At 42.4% G+C, this 20,564-nt stretch overlaps 7 protein-coding genes across 7 annotated transcripts; 3 read left to right on the top strand and 4 right to left on the bottom strand.

Moving 5' to 3' along the window:
* Positions 1–187: 187 nt before the first annotated feature.
* Positions 188–3,034, top strand: SPB1 (27S pre-rRNA (guanosine2922-2'-O)-methyltransferase). The gene is made up of 2 exons (XM_020213150.1): positions 188–337; positions 427–3,034. Exons 1-2 carry the CDS (start codon positions 269–271, stop codon positions 2,824–2,826), a joined length of 2,469 nt encoding a protein of 822 aa, XP_020071368.1. The 5' UTR covers positions 188–268; the 3' UTR covers positions 2,827–3,034.
* Positions 2,555–4,694, bottom strand: PBN1 (Pbn1p). The gene is made up of 3 exons (XM_020214733.1): positions 4,248–4,694; positions 4,042–4,187; positions 2,555–3,990 (listed from the first exon to the last, which is right to left on the bottom strand). The coding sequence occupies exons 1-3, from the start codon at positions 4,398–4,400 to the stop codon at positions 2,928–2,930; spliced, it is 1,362 nt and encodes a 453-aa protein (XP_020071369.1). The 5' UTR covers positions 4,401–4,694; the 3' UTR covers positions 2,555–2,927.
* Positions 4,695–8,885: 4,191 nt separating this feature from the next.
* On the top strand, positions 8,886–10,424 carry LRE1 (Lre1p; the record flags this gene model as incomplete). Its single annotated transcript, XM_020213637.1, has 1 exon — positions 8,886–10,424. The coding sequence occupies one exon, from the start codon at positions 8,886–8,888 to the stop codon at positions 10,422–10,424; it is 1,539 nt and encodes a 512-aa protein (XP_020071370.1).
* Positions 10,425–10,782: 358 nt separating this feature from the next.
* CYBJADRAFT_172314 (SNG1 family protein) lies at positions 10,783–13,185 on the bottom strand (the record flags this gene model as incomplete). Its single annotated transcript, XM_020216318.1, has 2 exons — positions 10,783–12,613; positions 13,151–13,185. The coding sequence occupies 2 exons, from the start codon at positions 13,183–13,185 to the stop codon at positions 10,783–10,785; spliced, it is 1,866 nt and encodes a 621-aa protein (XP_020071371.1).
* CYBJADRAFT_167026 (SNG1 family protein) lies at positions 13,076–15,002 on the top strand. The gene has a single exon (XM_020214734.1). The coding sequence runs from the start codon at positions 13,211–13,213 to the stop codon at positions 14,858–14,860; it is 1,650 nt and encodes a 549-aa protein (XP_020071372.1). The 5' UTR covers positions 13,076–13,210; the 3' UTR covers positions 14,861–15,002.
* Positions 14,943–15,308, bottom strand: CGR1 (Cgr1p; the record flags this gene model as incomplete). Its single annotated transcript, XM_020216319.1, has 1 exon — positions 14,943–15,308. One exon carries the CDS (start codon positions 15,306–15,308, stop codon positions 14,943–14,945), a length of 366 nt encoding a protein of 121 aa, XP_020071373.1.
* A 244-nt stretch (positions 15,309–15,552) lies between these two features.
* CYBJADRAFT_149453 (vacuolar protein sorting/targeting protein 10) lies at positions 15,553–20,307 on the bottom strand (the record flags this gene model as incomplete). Its single annotated transcript, XM_020213318.1, has 1 exon — positions 15,553–20,307. The coding sequence occupies exon 1, from the start codon at positions 20,029–20,031 to the stop codon at positions 15,553–15,555; it is 4,479 nt and encodes a 1,492-aa protein (XP_020071374.1). The 5' UTR covers positions 20,032–20,307.
* Positions 20,308–20,564: the final 257 nt, after the last annotated feature.

Raw genomic sequence — 20,564 nt, forward strand, 5'->3', positions numbered from 1 at the left:
AAAGCCCTCTCTGGCGCCATGCGGTCGTTTAAGTGTTGCGCCTACCGGGCATCTCGAGATTAAAGTTTTATCAGATGATTACATAAGCACGCTCGGAATGTCACGGCTTACGTAAGCGAAATTCCGATGCGCTCTTCTTTTTGTGGTTTTCTCTCCGTCCGCAGCTCATCGCATTTTTGTTTGAAATTTTTTTTGAAGCTTCTATCAACTTCTTCGTCTGCTCCGTACACAGGAAGCTTACCAGAACCAAACAGAGTAGTTATCGGCGATGGGTAAAACACAGAAGAAGAACTCCAAAGGTCGTTTAGACCGGTACTACTACCTTGCGAAGGAGAAAGTACGTATGGGCGGATGAGCGCTGGGCACCTGGTAGTGCCTGGTAGTGCCTGGTGGTGATGGTTCATTAGTACTAACGCTTGTGTCTAGGGTTATAGAGCTCGTTCCTCCTTCAAGATCATCCAGATCAACGAGAAGTATGGTCACTTTCTCGAGAAGTCGAAGGTGGTGATCGACCTGTGTGCAGCGCCAGGGTCGTGGTGTCAGGTGGCGTCGAACCTTTGTCCCGTGAACTCTTTGATCATTGGTGTTGATATCGTTCCTATTAAGCCCCTGCCAAACTGTATCACTTTCCAATCCGACATCACGACGGAGGACTGTAGATCCAAGCTGAGAGGTTACATGAAAACGTGGAAAGCAGATACAGTGCTCCACGATGGTGCACCAAACGTTGGGTTGGGTTGGGTTCAGGATGCCTTTACACAGTCCCAGCTTACCCTCCAGGCTTTGAAATTGGCTGTGGAGAATTTGGTTGCAGGTGGAACATTCGTTACCAAGGTGTTCAGATCGAAGGACTACAACAAGTTGATGTGGGTCTTCCAACAGCTGTTTGAAAAGGTGGAGGCAACGAAGCCACCAGCTTCGAGAAACGTTTCTGCAGAGATCTTTGTTGTTTGTAAAGGGTTCAAAGCTCCAAAGAAGTTAGATCCAAGAATCTTGGATCCAAAGGAAGTGTTTGAAGAACTCGCTGATGGCCCTCAAAACAACGAGGCCAAAGTCTTCAACCCGGAAAAGAAGAGAAGAAGAAGAGAAGGTTATGACGAGGATAACTTTTTGCAGTTCAAATCCGTGCCTGTTCTTGAATTCGTTAGATCTGATACTCCAATCGATGTACTTGGGGAGACTAACAGGTTGGAAATTGATGACGAAGATCCCGAGTGGAGGCTTCTCAAAAAGTTGAGAAAAACCACACCTGAGTTGATGGAATGCTTCAAAGATTTGAAAGTGTTGGGTAAAAAGGACTTCAGAAACATGCTTAGATGGAGAAAATTGGCCAGGGAGTTGTTACAACTCGATGAAGATGATAAGCCACTTGAAGTTGAAGTTGAAGAACTGAACGAGGAAGAGCTCATAGATAAGGAGCTTGACCAGGTTAGAGCTAGACAACTCGCAAAGCAGAAAAGGGAGAAGAGAAAGAAGAATGAAATGAAGCAGAAAGAAATCACAAGAATGCAAATGAACATGCTTACACCAATGGATATTGGTATCGAAGCTGGAAACATTGGACGTGAATCTCTCTTCAACCTTAAACATGCCGAGAAAACCGGTCAGTTGAAAGATTTGGCAAAGGGTAAAAGACGTATGATCTTCAACGAGGATGATTTGATTGAAGATAACGATATCCATATTGCTTCTGATGCTGAGGTTGAATCCGACCAAGAAGTTGATGAATTGGAAGACCAATTGAATGCAATGTATGATGCTTTCAAGCAGCGTAAGAGTGAAAGAGATGCCAAGTTCAGAGCTAAGCAAGCCAGAGGAGATGATGATGATGAGAAGTGGGATGGTATTCAAGATAAGGGAAGTGATGAAGAGAGTGAAGCTGAAGCGAAGGACTATGAGGAAGAGGATGACGAGTCTGGATCAGAGCTTGATAGTGATGACGATGAAGCCATCAACAAGCTTATCGCAAAGCTCAAATCTGAAAAGGGATCAGGACTTAGTAAGAAGGCTGATCTCTTGTTCAGCAACTCAATCTTTGATGGCGTTGAAGCTCAGATACCAACAAAGGCTGCGAAACAACAAGAACCAACCCCATCACCCTCAAACTTGTCCACTACGGCTTCGCTGGATTCTGATGAGGAAGTGGAGGACTCATCTGATGATGAAGGTGGTAGAATTGAGTATGTTTCCCGTGAAGATAATGAAGATGAGGACATGCTTGACTCTGATGATGAAGATGTCAATCTCCGTAACCATCAAAAGGATGTCGAATTGGCTACTGCACAGGCAATGACAATGGCCCATCAACTTGCATTGGGTCAGAAGACCAAACATGATCTCGTTGATGATGGATTCAACAGATATTCCTTCCGTGATAGTGAAGGTTTGCCAGATTGGTTTATTGAAGATGAAAAGAAACATTCCAAGATTAACAAGCCTATTACCAAAGAAGCTGCGCTTGCCATCAAGGAGAAAATGAAACAATTGAATGCCAGACCAATCAAGAAGGTTGCTGAGGCTAAGGGACGTAAGAAGATGAGAGCAATGGCCCGTTTGGAAAAGCTGAAGAAGAAATCCGATTTGATTGCGGAAGACAGCGAAAAGTCTGAGAGGGACAAGGCTGATGAGATTTCCAAATTGATGAGAAAGCTGACCAAGAAACAAAAGACAAAGCCTAAGGTTACCTACGTCTATGCCAAGGGTCAGAATAAGGGTCTTAGTGGAAGACCAAAGGGTGTTAAGGGTAAGTACAGAATGGTTGATGGTGTGATGAAGAACGAAATGAGAGCTCTTCGCCGTATTGCTAAGAAACATGGAAGAAAATGAACCTGTATTACATGCTTCAGTAATGATAATTGACTGGTCTCATTTGCCTTTTATTGCCATTGTTTTTTTCTTTCAACATATATAGCTAATGAAATGCAAATTCACTTGATCTTCTTTTCGTCTTTTGTTTCAGGTCTGTTGAGAGCAACCAAAGAACCAAAGAGCTTCATCAACAGGTATATACTTCCAATAACAACAGAGACAGATGTTACTATCTGAACTGTACTGAAATCATCAGCGTCTGCACTTGGGATTGTGAGTGGCAGGCTTGACACGTTCTTGTTGTAGTGATAGAATACTGTTGAAGGTTCAAAAAAGGACTCAAATCCCAAGTTATAGTTATCAAATGGATTACGTTCAATCATGTCCCAATCTGCCATAAACAGATCTGCTTCGCATGCCCAAAACACCTCTGGAGTGGCAATTTTGAAATGGTTTTCAGTTGAAGGTTTGATATATCTGGTATGGAACTTGATATCTACACCATTGGTGTAGTCTTTGACCTTGAATAGCTGAACACTTCCAAACTTTTCAACCTTCCAATTAGGTGCCTCCAAATCGTTTTCACCCCAAGAGCTCACTAGATGCAGCTTATCCTCGTTATATTGGTATTGATCAAAGAAGAGAACGCTAGGCATGGTATTCACGATGAACATTTCACAAGAGCTAAATGGACTTGTGACATTTGGAGAAAAGTCAATGTGTAAATCTGGATGCAATCCAACCGGTTGTTGGAATGATACTCCTAGCACTGTATCCTTCACTAGAGAATGTCGTGGTTTAACTATTAGTAAAGTCTTTTCAGGTGGTTGATACTCTTCCCCAATCACAGTTCTGAACCCGACAAGCTCCAAATCACCATAGAGTTCCTTTGATTCGAATAGAGCAACCTCTTTCCTAATTTCATTAGTTCTTTCAATAGTTGAGTCAAATGGCTCCGAATTCCAAGTAATCACCAGCTCAGACTGCTCCCATTTGATATCAAAGTCCTGTACAAAAGATATACGGTCCAATTTTGGAGTAAGCACACTCAAAAACTGTTGGAAAGTTGAAGACTTCACCTCATCTAAGGAGTTATACGTTGCAGAGGTGGCCGTTGATATGAGGTTCTCATGCGTGAATTTAACATCCAAGTTCTTTGCTATGAACTTACCAAACTCGTCACTAAAGCATACATGTTAGAACACAGCAGTACAGCATGAAATGAATACTTACAATACGGGTTCATATTCCAATGTTGAAGGGATGAGATGGGCTGCGAAGCCCAGTTGAAGGAAGTTTTGGAAAACCTCTGTCCTTTTTGCAGTTTCAGAGCTCCATTGAATCCTGAACATATAGAGCTTGGAGAATAGCTCAGAAATCTATACAAAATCTAATGGTCAGTGGTGGCATTATAGGGATAGGCATTTCATAATACTCACCTCTTGTGGAAGCTCGTCCTTTGTAAGGGTTATTCGATCCTGACGTAGGCTGAACAAGGAGGATGGAATCTTCACCTTTTCATCAGAAAATAGCACATTGTCAGTGTCAATGTCCTCTAAGGAGTGTAATAGAAAGGTGATTCTCTGTTTCATATCCAACTGAGCCTGTGCAGTGGGTCTTGATCCATTGTATCATTGAACAAAAAAGGGACTCATTTTGGCGCATTTTTCAAAACGACCTAGACCCCAGTGGTGTTTGGATGTAAAATTTGGTAGTCCTTAGCTACGCAACCTTTTTTCGTTTTTTTGCTGTCATTTCGGTCTGTGAAAAGCAAAGTGAAACTAGCACAAAATTCCGTCACTGCTTAGGACGTTTAAGCCATTCAAAACAAATTAGAACAGCTTTTCGCAATCTGTTTGGAAGTTGTTACTGTGGTCTTATTCAAAGTAGGAATGTTGTTGTTCTTGTTATATCGATGTTGATAAATTTACCAGGTTTCCTTTTTAGGTGTTAAGTAGCAGCATTGTACGACCGCAACGTTTGGGTGATCGACAAAGCTGCATTTTATGAGATGGTTTAGACGCAAGGCACAAGCCACAACATTAGCAAAAGTGATAATTCTAATTTGACTTCATCCTGTGAAAGTCAACCATACACGGAGAAAACGGGCGCTGGGATTTCATCTGTACATCTAATTGAAACAAAAGGTCATAAGTTTGATGGTTATCAGACATACTCATCGGTCTATTATAAGGGAATCGGCTTTTTCCTGACGGTATAGCTTGCTAGTATTGGCAAACTGACATGTTGAAGAACTGAACCTTACGAGGACTCAGAATTGGAACCATATGTATTGCTGATACAGTTTATAACGCGAGAGGTTTTAGCGGACCAAATGTACCATTCGTACGACTTGGCCACTGGTTGAGCTATCCATAGCTTATGGAATAATCTAGTCAACAATGGAATAGTTGGTCCTGATACGCAACCTCTTATCGATTTCGAACATGTTGCCAGCTTGATAGATTGCAAAACACCATTGCCAGATCATCCTCTTCTTACTTTACCTACCGTACATGTGTAAACATTGTTCTTGTATTTCGCAAAAATCCAATATTTGATGACAAGGGTGTTTGTAAATATTTTGTTGGCAGGCACATGTGTGCTAGCTGTTCACATCTAATGCATAGACCAATAGAACAACTTGTACATACACATAGCTTAACAATGTTTGTACTTACGCATAAAGTAATGAAAGGGGTTACTTTCGTGTACACCATGTTCTGTACAGTATGTGGCTATCATTACACGCGTACGTACATTTTTCCAAGAAAAAACTTTTGAACACGTCCGATAAATTAATTTTACCCGATGCGGTAATTCTTAATATGCAAAACGCGTATCATTTGTAGGGAATATAGGGACCAGTATCTCAGCTGCAAAATGTCAAACGGTCCATATCATCTTAAAACTGGAATGCACCTGTTTCATCATTTCAATTTAATACCTTGTTGGATTTCTATGATGCAAAGCTGCTAATCGTCCGGAATTCTGATCGGCTGGTATCAGCGCTAGTACAGATTTTGAAAGGTTTCTCATATGCAGCTTGCTTTACAGAAAGCCATATCAATACAATTCACAAATTGATAAGCAAGTATTGCTAATGTTTCCGAACGACCATTCCATAAACGTTTTGAGTTGTTTAGTTAATAAGCATTAACTTCCATGTGGATGATGTGCTGTGTATGATCTATTTTGCACTTCAAGTGAAATTCACCTCAGGCTCATCGCATACAGCTGTTTGAAACGCATCTCAGTTAAAAGCCAAGTAACGCAATACCTTGTATGCCTGTGATTTGATTGAACTGTTTAATCCTACCAAGCCATCATGGTATATCAGGACGACCAAATCATCAGCCACCTACAAATCTACGGCTCCACGTTACAAGTACTAAGTATAGAAAATCAGGGGCGTTAGTATTAAACTGCACGTGTACGAACACAGCCTACTACACCTGTTCGGTATCATCAGGCATGAACAAGCAAATTCCAACGGATTATCAACATAACTCAGTGAGGAGATCCAACCATTAGTCATTCGGGTCAACGTATGCGTAGATTCTCACCCAATCTAATAACACCGAAGTTAAGGTTTAAGTTGGTAGTAAAGATTTCAAGTTAATTAGAAGTTTTGGTTAGAGGCTTTTTTTTGTTAAGGTTTTCCGTGCAGCCGTTGCAGCACTCACAGGCGAGCCTTTATAAAGTCACATGGCCGTCACCACATTGCGCATAACTTCGTAAGTTAAAAAAGTTGCGTCATCGGACAGTTATGGGCATGGTGTTTCTTATCAATTATGAGAATAGGCTGCCCTGTGCTGAACGTGTTAATAGCTGATTGGCGTTGAAAGCATTGGTAGTCGATGGTTTAAAGCTAATGTGACTTTATTGGTATTGGTAACCTTTTCCCGCATAGAATTCAGCAAAACTTTAACCTTGTGATGCCACGGGGTTTGCGTTTAGAGTACACTTGGCTTGTCGAAACTTCAAAGGCGTGTCTAGAGTCAAAAACTTGGCAATTTCTCAGTAATCACTCCGTTTAGGGGGGTCACATTCACAGAGAAGTACGCCTAAATTCTCAATGTCCAAAGTTCCAGGTTCCAACTCCGCAACTTCCACCTCGCATGTTCGTGCAACTTTTGGATATCTTTTGGAACAAAGTTGCTTACTTTCATTCTTGAGGGTGCATATGACTTACATTCACGCTTGCTGTCTGAAAAATAAATGTTACAGCTATATGGAATACATTTGACATAATGGGTGTGAACAAACTGTATCTTGAACTGTGCTAAATACATACACGAGCTTTTCTCTATCAAAATATAGAAGAAAATAGCGATGAAATATTTTTACCCTGTTTGCAAAAATATTTAAGCATACCTGGTGTGTCTTTAGTACCCAGGTTCGTTGCGGCACTGGACAAGGAACCGTCTGTTGAAAACCAACCCAAGAGTTTTTCTGCATTCCAATTTCACGGCTAATTTTCTGGATACCTGCGCAAGCGTATTATGACAAGTAAAAGGTCAGAGTTTACATATGATCTTTTGATATGGGGAGTCATGACTCATAATAACAAGTCTTGGGCTGATACTGTCATGTATTGCCATCGTTAAGAACTAATCAGCCAATCCGCATAATTGCTAAAGTCAAGAGTAAAAAAAAACGTGGTAATCGGTGCCGCCTCTATCAGGCTTCAGAAAAGACACAATCCAAAGTAAAGGTTAAAGCTACATATATAGACCTCATAATGTACTATATACATGCCATGAACCGCGTCAAGTGTATTTCCCCAAGCTGTTATGTGAGATATTGGTATATCAAATGGCGTTATTCGCAATGACTACTCTGACTTTAAATAATTGCCTCGTGCAATACCGCTTCTTTTTAAACTTTGAGAGGAGTACATATATCCGCAGAGGAAACCATGTAGTGGGTTGCCACGATGATCCTGAAACCCCAAAGTGACCATATTCACACTTTTACTCTTGCTATACCAAATACACGGAGGAAGAAAGAACACACTGCTATATAGCAAGAGCAGTTGTTCTAAACTACCGTTTTATCCAAACGTAGGATTTCTCCTTCCCAATAGGGTAAAGTAATTCATGCACAGGAGACCCCTTTGTGATGCATCTTCTATGCGTACGTAGGTACATATCTGCAGATCCATACACATTTCAGTTCCAAACGTGCGCAATTTTCAGGTGGAAGGTGGAAAGTTGGACAATTTCACCCAGAGGTTGGCAAACTCTCACCTGTAACGCGAAACGTTATTTGCCCCAATACGGTTATGGAATTTCTCTTTTGAAAATGGAGAGGGCAAACATACAAAAAAACAAGATATTCCTGTTTTTCTGAACTTTTCTGAACTTTGCTCCCTCTCTTTCATTTTGGCGTACTGTTCACTTCCTCTTATCTCCACCAACCCCATTCTCACAGTTGCTTTAAACTATCATCTACACGGTGCTAGTGTTTGTCTGGGCTAGTTTCTTCCTCCTGAATTTTTCTTTCTACAAACACTCGAGAAAGAAGGAGGATTTCTTGTGTGGGCCTGTATTTCCATCTTCCTCCCCACCAAGTCGCCGTGATTAATACCCAGCTGTCGTTTAACAGGGGAGAAGGTTTCGCTTAGTCTCCTTATTGATTGTCATTCCTTTGTTTTGTTTATTGCTATAAAAGAGTATCAAGGAAACCAATACTCTACGGACAAAGTCACTTTCCACTCGCTTGAACACTCGGTGCCCTCTTTATTTCTCCACACAGTGTTTTTAAGCTCTTTCCCGTACAAAGTTCAAAACGGCTTTTTCTTTTTCCGGTGAATTGCAACTGCGCGCGCTCTTCTTTTTCTCTCTGTGTGTGTGTTTTTTTGTCCCTTCGTGTGTCTTTCTGTGAAAGTTTTTAGCCGCCTCTGCCGCTATTTTTTTTTTCTTTTGTCCCATTTGTCTGTTTCCATTTATAAATACAAAAATTTACTGGGAAAGTGCCTTTCTTTCTATTGAGGACAAGTTTACAATCAACGGGACACAAAGATTAATCACAAGGAAGAACAAGACGAAGAAGAAAGAAAGCTGCTGACCGAAATGTTACAAGCTCCGCCGAGTAAGAGTCCACATACCCGTGGCCATGCTCACAAGCGTTCAGCTGCAATCAGTGGGGACTTTGACCTAGACTTCTTCAGAGGCACAACTTCAATATCACAGGCGTTTGAGAAACAAGAGCTCTATGTCCCGGTGACCCCGACAACACATCAACAGGGCATCTTTGCCACACCAACGAGTCAGATGTCGAGCGTCACGCCTATCACAGCTGCGACTGTTCAAACACCAATGGCTGCTGAGGTTCCTTCCGTCGTGGTGACTGAAGCGGAGTCCAGTCCGAGACTGACGTTTTCTCCATATAAGGGACATACCCGTCTGAACTCTTGGGCTCATTCTGGTCCTGCTGCTGTGCGGGCAAAGTGCAAGTCTCCCTACTCGTCCCAAGTTGAGTACAGCTCATCAACGGAGACGTCGCCGGAGACGAAGAACGCAACTTTGAACTATGCGTATGGAGGCATGATGAGTCCGAAGTATGATATTCCAGAGGCCATAATCGATTTGGACCTTGCTTCTGGTGTTTATTTTGATCCAGCTACTCAAAAGCACAATACCAAGATCCAACATCGACGTACAGAGAGTGCACCGGAGTTGGAGAACTTCTTCAAGCCTAGTATGAACTTTGGTTCTGGGTCTGCAAGTTCGAGAAAGAACTCTGCTATCTTTGAAGAGGAGGACGAAGATGACGATGATGATGTTTCAAGTGCAGTTTCCTCAAACCACATGAGCAACAATAATAATGGGTTAAACGGCAAGAATATGTCTTCGAACTCTCTGAACTCGAACTCTAGCACTGGTGCTAGTAGGTTCTCCCCCGTTTTCTCCACACCACAGTCATCCAAATCTCGTCGTGGTGGTGCTACTGCTGCTCGCTATCAAAACCACTACAACAATAGTTTGCTATTGTCATCGCATCTTTCGGCCAAATCGTCCGAGAACTTGAATTCAAAGAAGACTGCGCAGCAGTCAACCCCGCATAATTTGGTTTCGACCTCATCCTCGTCATCCACTTTGAACTCACCACCAAGGTTTAAATTCGAATCCAGGGTTTACGACATGCCAGCCGCAACTTCATCGCCAGAGACGAAATCGAAACAAACGCATTCGCCAAAGAGATCCCTTACAAACAACAGCGTGAAATCTCACAAGAAGTCTAAGTCGTTACTGAGCTCAATCTCCCAGAAATTCCGCACAGGTGGTGGCTATAGTTCCCAAGAGAATCTTGTGCTAGACGGGAATTGCGGCACGGACTCCACTGTGGTTCTAAGCGATGCCGATGAAGGTGCTGATTTCGACGCCCATAATGTTACTTTGACACCACTTAACTTTGGTGAACCAGGTCCGGCTTTAGACTTGACTACGATGACTCCAAAGTATAATTACGAACTTGATGATACCACAAACAAGGATATAAACTTGTTCAAAACTGACAAGCCGGTGGCTTCAAAGACAAGCCACCAAGAGTCAACTAAAAGGAGCGAAAAGAAGCATAAGAGAGGATTCTTTCATTGGATGAAGAAATAACTTCCAGATTCCGTTACACACAATTTCTTTCAAAAAGGAAATAGGCGAACAAACATATGAACACATTTGTACGCAATATTTGCTTTATCATGCATCACATAATCACACCATGCCGAGGCCCACTTTTGATTCCCTTTTAACTATGCATTTTTTATTTTGATTTTGGAACCATTTTTATTTTCTTTTCCGTTTTGACGTTTTATAACCCGTTGTTGTTTGTTCTTCTGTTTCCTCCTTGTGTTTGATTTCTTTTATCAGGATATGTTACCTGCATTACGTTGTATTACGACGTTGCATCACTTAATTTACTACACGTCATGATTATTGTTTTGAGTGATGTCTAGTAGTTATAATTGGCTTATTTAGTTGTGCCCTTTATAGTTTGGAATGGTGCTACATCTGATGATGTAGATGTGGCAAGCTTGCCATCACCAACAGCTGGTCTAATGACACTGTCCTTGTCTGTTGTTTCACTAGTTGCCTCGACAGTGGTGTATAAGTCAGTATCTGCATCCGTATCAGCCGTCAAACTTTGATTGGAAGTGTCATGGCCAATTGTCTTGCTAATAGCACGTCTAGGTTCTGGTGTTAACTCAGCCAGTTTGGCCTTTTCTGCATCTTCAGCTGCCATTCTAGCCCTCTTCTTTGCAACATAAATCAAGATAAAAGGTGCTAAAGCGTTGGTGGATACAAACCAGGCAATTAAAATGCCAAAATTTCTGCCCATCTTACCTTTATAAACGTTACAGAAGATCACCGTACAGAGGTCGTAGGCGTTATGGATGGGCATCGCGTATCCATAACGGTAAAAGTGATTTGACAGTACCATAGCCGATGTTGTTGGAGCAACGTTGACAACCACTAAGAATAATAACCAACCACCGATCAACGCTGGGAAGTGGAGGAAACAAAGTGATGCGACAATCTCATTTAGTGCAGCCAGTGAACCGATGGTTAAGTATGCAACAGCCCATAATACTAAAGCACCAGAACGACCAAAGGCAGCTTTGTAAGTGACACCAAACGCAATGTTTAACACCACGTATGCAAGTGATATCGTCAAGTTTGCCATCTGAGTCCAAAAGAATCTGAATAAAAGAAATCTAAGCCCTTTCACGATAGATGCAAGGTATATTTGAATAGGAATGGTCATTGTCATGAGAAAAAAGGCAAATATAACAATGTAAACCAAGCCTATTTGTAATGGTGCCATGAGTATCACAGATGCTGGCCTCAAGTCGTTGAAATTAAACGTTATAGGTTGGGCAAAGAAAAAGGCTGCATTTGGTAAAGAATCCTGAGGCAGTTGAGAAACAAGTCTGTAAAACTGTGTTCGAATCACCTTGAAGAATATCTGTTCAAAAACGTTCAGGAATGCAACAGTATATGATGAAACAGTGACAATATCTCGTCCTGTCTCGAAGAACACCTCAACCAAAGTACCATTCATCATAAAAGAGGTATCATTATTCACAATCGCCTTATAGATCTGATACGTAGCATTCGGTTTGACGTGGAGAACACTCCAGTAGAGTTGATGGTGTACAAGTCTAAATATCTCTTCATCAATGGTGTTGTTTCTGTCAGCAGCATGTTGTAAAAACTCATCCCTCGTGACATACTCCCAGCCACCTCTCTGTGCCACGCCATCGATGTGGGCAGTTGCATTCATAGATGGTCCGATAATGGGAACAATACCATTGGCAACTTCGTCCTCGCTGACAATGAGCATCTTCATGTCGACATATCGGTACTGTCTATTGTAGTATGTCCCCCACATGAACCCTAGAGCAACAATCAGGATGACACTAACCAACAGGTAATTTCTAACAAATATCGAATATACCTTTATCCTCTCTCTTTTGAATTCATCATCATACCAACCAAACTTTTCAATTCTCTGTCGACTATTTCTAATGGTCCTTGAAATCGTTGAGCGACGTCTCTGTATAAGTGCAGGGGGTGGAGCCTGTTCTTCAAGATTGGAATCGGCCTGTAAAGCACGTACCTCATCCCATTCTTCACGAGTGCCGGTAATAGCCCTTGAAATGACGTTTGAGAGTATTGGGTCATCGCGTAGGATTTGCCCTTCGATTATATCTGGTGCCAGGCTTGTAATCTCATCTGCTTCCGATGTTCTAGAGTTTCTTAACTGTGCCATCAATAATTCAAAAGTGGATCTATAAGTGCTGTTAAGGTGTCTCTGTTTACAGTTACCTCACTGCCAGCTTGTAACTTGAGGGCAGGTAATAGCTCAACAATAAACAAGGAGAGAAACTGTTTAATGACGGAAAACTAACCAAGGGGGAAAAGCACAAAAAAGAAGAGCCAGATGCGCACGCAGTCCCGCAAGATTTACAATTAATAAAAGTTGTACACGATTGATAGAACTGTGAAATTAGACGCTTCCACTTCTTACATTCCTACGTCTCGTAACAGCCGTCACACTGATAAATATGCACTATGACGCATACTGAAGATAACCCATCAACTGTTCTACGTGAGTTTTATGCATAAGGCTGGACTGTTATTTCTAAACTATGCTTGTTACCATGGAAACACATTTTACTGTCGACTAAAAAAATATATCAATAGGGGGAGAAGCAACGATGTGAAGCTATGTGGAGAGGTCTCCCTGGGTTGGTTGGGTATTTTTATCCTGTGAAAGATACTTCGGAGCGTGTGGGAATTTTTTTTGTTCTGGGAGAGTATGATTGTTATTGCACTGAGTGCCTGGTTGATTAAGAATTGGAACACTCATTTGAAGATTAGTGTGTTTTGTATAAATGAGCGATCGTGCACCAATATCACGTCGTGGGTCATCTTTAGACGATGCTAACGGCCACAACTTCAATACAAAGGAAGACCATGATTTCACTGGCGCCTCTGTGCTGCCTAGTGACTTGTCTCGTCAGAACACATGGAGTCTTCCGATAATGAGAAGAACTTCAACTTTTAGGGCACCTCCAATTAACGAGGAAAGCAATGGAGAAACACAATCTGCAGAGGATACAAGCAAGGCAGAAGTTACTGATGATAGCCCAGTAAGCACAACAGCACCGGCATCGAGTTTGTCCCAGAAGGTGCCTGCTGAAGAGACATCACAAGAACCTACACAAGAAGAAAAGGCCATTGCCAAAAGCAGCACTCGAAAGGGCATGAGGAAAGTACGTTGGCTATTCATCAAAGAGTTTCTCATCATTTTTGTAGCGTTTATCGGTATTTTATCCATTTACTGGGGATCGTGGTACGATCGAAGGGAGAATATGCATCGGCTTTCATATTTAGTTGCTCTTGATGAAGCTGGTGAAGCTCAATCGCTTATATCAGACACCATCAGAGAAGTGTTCCAATCCCGTGAGGCCAGAACAATCGGAACGTTCCATTTCCCAAACATGACCGAGTTTAGAGAACTTGCTGAGCAAAACAACAGATCAACATGGGATGAGGTTGTCCATAGAGTACACCAGCAGTACCATTGGGGTGGTATCTATGTACCAAGAAATGCCACTGCTTCGTATTTGGAATCATTAAGGACTTTAAGACCATATAACGATACAGTTAGATTCGTCTATGAAACGGCAAGATCGCCAACAAGTGTCGGCAGCTATGTCGTTATTCCTATTAGAAGAGTCCAAAATGGTTTCGTTCAACAGTCTCAAAGAAGTGTGGTTTCACCCCTAGTGGAAACCCTCTCTGATGATGAGTACCATAGCCTCATGACAAATGGAACCGATTTGTTGTCTTCGTTATGGTTTACCATGATAGACAATAGAGCCTATGACTTTCCTGGGTTAATAGGACCTATACTTATCGGGCTCATATATCTCGTTGTGATCTCATTCCATCAGTTTAACTTTGCCTCTGATACCCATGAGCTCATGCAAACCAAACTGAGGTTGAAGGATTACGTTGTCTATCACATGATAACATCGCACGTATCATATTTGGTTATCTCCTTAACTTACTGCCTAATGATATTGGCCTTTCAGATGCCTTACACGAGAACATTTGGACGTTCTGGATTCTTGGTATGTTGGGCATTTGTATACCTCACCACTGCTGCTTTTGGTGGTGCCAACGAGAACGCAGCATTGCAAATCTTTGCAAGAAACAAACCATTGATTGGTCTTTGGATTGTTTTATTCATGGTTGCAAACCTGGCTCCGGTCTTCTCTCCAATGGCCTTGACCAATAGGTTCTACAGGTACGGGTATGCAATGCCAATGCACTGTGGAAACGAGCTTCTAACTGTTGCGCTGCTAAACACGACGAAGAGACATGTAGGATGGAATATTGCTATTCTCCTTGCATGGATCTTGGTTACTAACGCAATATTGCCCTTCAACTTGAGAAATATCAAGAATTACAAGAGAGGTGTTGAAGAGAAGGCACGTCTTGCGCTGGAGTCCCAGAGACAAGCTCAGAAGTCATAAGACACGTACAAATATAGAGCAAGAAAAAACACAAAACATGTCTCTATATAACATTACTATGGTATTACACATCATGAAATCATCAACGACCTTCCTTGAGTAGCTTGTTTCTCTTCTCCTTCTTGCGCATTCTCTCAACCTTCTTCGCATGCATCTTAGCAGCAAGTCTTTCATATCTCTCCTTTTCAGCTTGTTTCTCCCTTCTATCTTTAATCGTCTGGACCCTCTGCTTTCTCTCGTTCTCTTTTTCTTCCTTCAACTCTTTGATTTTGGCCTTCACCTGTTGGTCTTTGAGCCTCTGCTCTTGCTTCTTGGCCCACGATGACTTCACTCCTAATGACTTTACACGGAAGGCATCCTTCTCAACTTTCCACCCCTTCTTGCTGACCCTTTCACCCTTCACAGGCTTGGTCTCCTGTGCCACGAGTTTATCCTCTGATACAGCCATCTCCACCAGTTTGATGACTTCACAACCTCGTTTCTAAGTTATGTGTCAATGAGACATTGGGCCTTAAAATTTTCAGGCCCAGCCTAAGTAGGAAGGAAAAAAAATATTTCCGACATCAACATCGGAATTGACCGCTAATAACTACACCCAATACAAAACAAACGAATAAATAGGGAAATATGTATACGCTCTTCTCGTTATAAAAGTTCTCTGTATTTGATACCTATGGCAGTCGTGCAAGCCATTATTCGAGATTGCGATCGTCGGTGTAAGCTTCCGATGCATCGTAGTGAGCATCGTTATCACCGTCGTCAATGTCATAATCATCGTCATTCAACACTTCTCCCAGAATATCCTCATCGTCCCTGTAGTCGTTAACACCAACGGTTCTGTAGCCTGCACCCCTCGTTTGGTACCTAGAAACCCTCGTGAATGCGCCTTTGATGCTTTCACCAAGACCACGACCTAAAAGGCCAATCATCTTGTAAGTTGCAATGACACTGGCAAGCACCGCAATGCCACCACGTACCACAGCATTGACGACTTTGTCTGTGTTGTTGTTCTCAATGAGATCGTCGTCGTCACCAAGCCTGATCTCGCCGAATCTGGCAAACCCACCATTACGACGGATACCTCTGTCATACACAAACCAAACAGCAAATGCAAAAACGGAAGTTGGAATAATAATAACCATTGCCAATCCAAACCCACCGAGCTTTCCAGCACGGCTCTTGCTGAACTCCTTCTCCTTGCCTGGACATGGAACTGGGTCCCACTTGTCAAACTCTTGACCGCCTTCACACGTGGACATGGCGATCTTTCTATAGCCAGTAGGCTGGAAGTATTCAATGGCATTTTGGTCAACACGACAAATTTCAGAGCGATCCTCTGGAACCAGCCCTGGTATCAGTTTACATGTACCATCGTCAGCCTTTTCGTAGTTATAATCACATTCATAGTCATGTCTTGTACACGGGCAGTTCTTTACGATCTTCTTTGCCTTTCCTAATGGAGCAGAACCAATGAAACAGTTAACGCGGTCTGGTATCTTTCTCAGATATTTAGCTTCATGGCCAAACAAACACTTGGACGATGACAATGGGTGGTTTGGAGTCCAGTATTCGAAATCGTCGTCATCAGGATGGTCAAGATCTAATACACATTGTCTTGTAAACACTTTTTCGAAGTCGATGGTGAAGGTCAAAGAGGATTCACTCTGACCAGATGCTTCTGATATAAGTAAAAACTTCTTTGATGTATCAGAAGGCACAGTAACTATATCACTGATCTTAACCTTAGCATCGTTGAACTCATACTCATTCCACGTACTACCTTCATCTAATGAATAGTGGATCACATTTGTCTCTGACACGTCATCAACGAGAACAACAATTGAGCCACGGTCACCGTATTCCCACTGATAAACACCTTTTCTTACTTCAGTCCAAGTTGCACCAGCATCTCTAGTGATGAAAGTGGATGCATTATTGAGAGAACCCAATTTGTCACCAACATTTCCAACGCCAAATAACAATCCTGTAGCCGATCCAGAAGAGTAGGTATCACGGAAGTCTTTTCTTTCCGTATATCCGTGTAAATGTAATGAACATTCCTTCAAAGGAGAGCCTATACATGGGTACTTCTTGCCTTCGGAGTCCTTAGCTGGAGGAGCAATGAAATACCAATCAGAACCATCGTTAAAAGTGATACGTGATTGGAGCTCCTTTATTGCTCCACCTTTTGCAGCGTCGTAGTTTTTGACTGTGTTAATAAGGGCTATACCATCGAGACCCTCAACTCTCTCATAATCAACAAATCCAAACTCATTTCTGTTGACATATCTCTCGGACATGACATACGATGTACCATTGATGTTGGACTTCAATATTGCACCATACTCAGAACCAGGACGTTCGTTAGAGGTGACATGAAGGAAGATTGCGCCAGTTTCAGAGCCCAAAACTGTGTACGCTTGTTGTTCATGAACATCAAAATCTTTTGGGAATTTTGCTTCTGCAAACGTCTTTCCATCTATAGTAACAAAAGCACGTAGAGATTCACCGTCTGTAGAAGCTACAACGGTGAAGTGTGTGGTAGATGCAAATCCAACAACCTTTTCGAAAACAACTTCATGAGTAGCAAATTTGTCAACAGAAGAGAGCAAAGAGTGTGAATTAGAATCAATAACCTCGCAGAATATCAAACGTTCATCATTGTTCCTGTCGATATATTTGGCACCAACAAAGTCACAATGCTTTGTTCCACTAGCTAACGGAGTCCAGGATTTACCACTATCTTCCGTCAAAAATGCTATTGGTTTGCACTTTGATGAATATTGCGATTCACATCCTTCGTCACCAAAGAATATGAATCTATCCGCAGATAATGGATCAAATACAAACACTTGAAGACCAAATGGGTTCACCTCAGATGGTGTTTCCATAACACGGAAGTTTTTACCCCTGTTTCCTGAGAAGTACACCTTGTTGTTAGTGCCCACCAAGTAGACGTAGTCTTTGAAGTAAGTGTTGAGGTAAATGGCCAAAATTTGGTCATCGGATTCGAACAGCTTGAAGTTCGCACCACCATCATGCGATATGTATACAGTATTGTACGAAGTCTTGATGAAAAGAGTTTCATCATTTGAGCCATACTCTGACTGTTCCATGAAATAATAGTTTGTAATGTGACCATCAAAGCTGCTTGCTTGAACTGTGATACTTTGAGCCTTCAGAAGATCATCATCACATGTGAATTCAACTTCTTGAATCTCTACATCACCACCTTCGCATTTGTTACCACCAATCTTCTTCTTGAGTTTCAAGTTCAAGATGTTACCAGTCGATTCTGTACACAATTTCAGCAACTCTGCTCTGTCTGGTGCACATTCACCCTTAGAGTTGAGTGTAAATCCAAATGAACACTCGTAATCAGCCTCTGTACATGTACATGGAACTTCATCGTATTTCAAATCTTCAAAGGCTTTGTTAACAAAACAATCAGCATCAGCTTTTCTTCTGTTGTATATGTCCTTGTGCCCAAATACACAGCTTCCTTCGTTGTTTCCCTTCGATCTTCCGTACCATTTCTCAAAGTCGTTTGGCCCACATGTTCTTGAGAATGCCTTTGAGAAATCAAGTGAGAACAATATCTGTTTCATTGAATCCTGTTTTGGTTGAATACCGACAAAGAGGAAGTTTGAGGTGGTTCCATCAATAGCAGTTGTCAATAAAGTTGGGAAAACAGCATCTTCCAGTTCAATAGTTTGCCAAGTAGTTGCTTGATCTAACGAGTAATAAAACTTCTTGGAAGTCAAGTTTTCCTTGTCCTTTGTGAAAGGAGCTGCAACAATAACGTTACCCAAGTCTCCAAAGGCAAACACGCAAGGTTCCTCCAACGTTTTGCTCCAACTCCAACCACCATCACGAGAAACATAAGTGTGCAAGCTGAAGGGATCTCTATTCAAGCTGCGGCCTTCGTTACCAATGGCCATAAGAATACCAGGTGTTGCGCCGGTACTTCCTTGACCATCACCTCTTCTTTCTTCAACAGTTAATACGTTCAATCCACATTCTTCATTACCTTCGCATGTTTCTGTTCTGAGGTATTGCCAAGTGTTACCATCGTCGAATGTAATTTTGGATCTTTCAAGAGGCAAATACGTGGTTTGATCATAACCTTCCGATACCCCTGCAATCCAAACACCTTCAATGGTTTCAACTTTATCAATATTAGAGAAGCCCAAAATTTGAGAGGTTCCAAGACCTGACAATAGATTTCTGAAGTGGATACCATCTTCATCCGACGATAGAACGTTCGAGGTTGATGAGAATCCTTGATCTACTGGGTAGACTGCAACATGTAACGAGTTCTTTGTTGAAGCCAAGAATTCAAATCCATTTGCCTGTAGTTGTTCAGCCATTATTGCCTTGGAAAAATCGACACCATCCTTCGATACATAGAGCAGCACCGATGATCCTGTTTGGTCATACTTATCATCCTGAACCACTGCAACAACGAATGTCTGAACGACTCTAACATCGAGGACATAGGCACCAGCCAACACGCCAGACGCATCATTCAAGATTTGCGGTTCAGTCTTGAAGAAATCGTTTGAGGCAATCACCCTTGAGCGACGAACATAACCATGGGAGTCTCTCTCTGTTTGCAAGCACAAGATTCTAGAGTCTTCTCCCTTCGTAAAGGCCTCGTTTGACTTCACAAAGAGACACTTCTCCACGTTCTTGACTAACTGGGTCGGGTTCGACTTGAACCCGTCCTTTGTGACATAAACAGACGCATGGCACGAACCGTCTGTATCAGAACAGTCAAAGTAAGAGATTATCACATGGTCATGATTCGCACTGTTGATGTTGATGTCATAAGCGATATCCGAAGTCATTGGTACCGTGAAAGTACTCCAAGTCTCGCCTCGGTCATTGGTAACGTAATGCGTATTCCCCTGCGTGAATGCGAATGCTCTCTCCTTCTTCAACGGGTCCAAGAATATCTGACCAATCTGTTCCAACGACGCATCCCATGTCTTACCTGAATCATGGGACCTATACAGAACGTTCTCGTTCAAGTTCAAGACAACAGGCGCATCGTCAAAGTAGAGGATCTGTGTTGATAGAACGTTCTGAGCGGTCTGGTGGATCTCTGGAGAGAACGCAGCAGCAACAGCAGCCACGAGTGGCAGCACAAATAGACGACTCAACAGCATCTTCCTCTCGCCTGTTGATGGTCCTTTCTCCCTCTATGGATCGTGGACGCTTAGCTTGTTTTGGCGGCGGTGTCTTTTCACCAATGCAAGCAACCCCAATAACAAGAGCGAGTACTAAATACAATCGCAACACTCAGCTCCAAGAATACACACAGCTGTGACGAGCCAGAGCAGTTGATAACACAGAAGAACAGGTTTCCCTCTGGTGCAGTGTGCGGGTGTGTGGGTGTTGTTTACTCCCCTGGTTGCTTTACAATTGTAAAGGTTTATAGCAATGGCTTCCTGGGTTGGGCGGTTTCGATGCTACAAAAGCCTCTTTTTCTTTGGTTTTGGTCTTTGTGGCCCACGCCCGGCTCTGCTATCTTTAGCCGCCAGCACGGTGTGTCTTCGGAATTAGGGGATTCGGAATTAGGGCGCTCGGAATTAGTGGGCTGGTGATAAGAGGCCTGGTTGAGGGGAGTTCATTCCGAGGGCCGGGTAATGGTGGTGGTCGCGGGTTTGTTTACATCAGCACCGTATGAAAATTTTTGAGG

The sequence above is a fragment of the Cyberlindnera jadinii genome (assembly GCF_001661405.1).
Source record: "Cyberlindnera jadinii NRRL Y-1542 unplaced genomic scaffold CYBJAscaffold_4, whole genome shotgun sequence".
In the NCBI taxonomy this organism is placed as follows: domain Eukaryota; kingdom Fungi; phylum Ascomycota; class Saccharomycetes; order Phaffomycetales; family Wickerhamomycetaceae; genus Williopsis; species Williopsis jadinii.

Bases quoted from the DNA above. Each gene is read 5' to 3' on its own strand.
- SPB1 (XM_020213150.1), top strand. From the start codon at position 269: ATGGGTAAAACACAGAAGAAGAACTCCAAAGGTCGTTTAGACCGGTAC. The intron at 338-426 runs GTACGTATGGGC...GCTTGTGTCTAG, and splicing joins ACTACCTTGCGAAGGAGAAA to GGTTATAGAGCTCGTTCCTC.
- PBN1 (XM_020214733.1), bottom strand. From the start codon at position 4,400: ATGAAACAGAGAATCACCTTTCTATTACACTCCTTAGAGGACATTGAC. The intron at 4,188-4,247 runs GTGAGTATTATG...GATTTTGTATAG, and splicing joins AGGACGAGCTTCCACAAGAG to ATTTCTGAGCTATTCTCCAA. The intron at 3,991-4,041 runs GTAAGTATTCAT...TGTATGCTTTAG, and splicing joins TTGGAATATGAACCCGTATT to TGACGAGTTTGGTAAGTTCA.
- CYBJADRAFT_167026 (XM_020214734.1), top strand. From the start codon at position 13,211: ATGAGCGATCGTGCACCAATATCACGTCGTGGGTCATCTTTAGACGAT.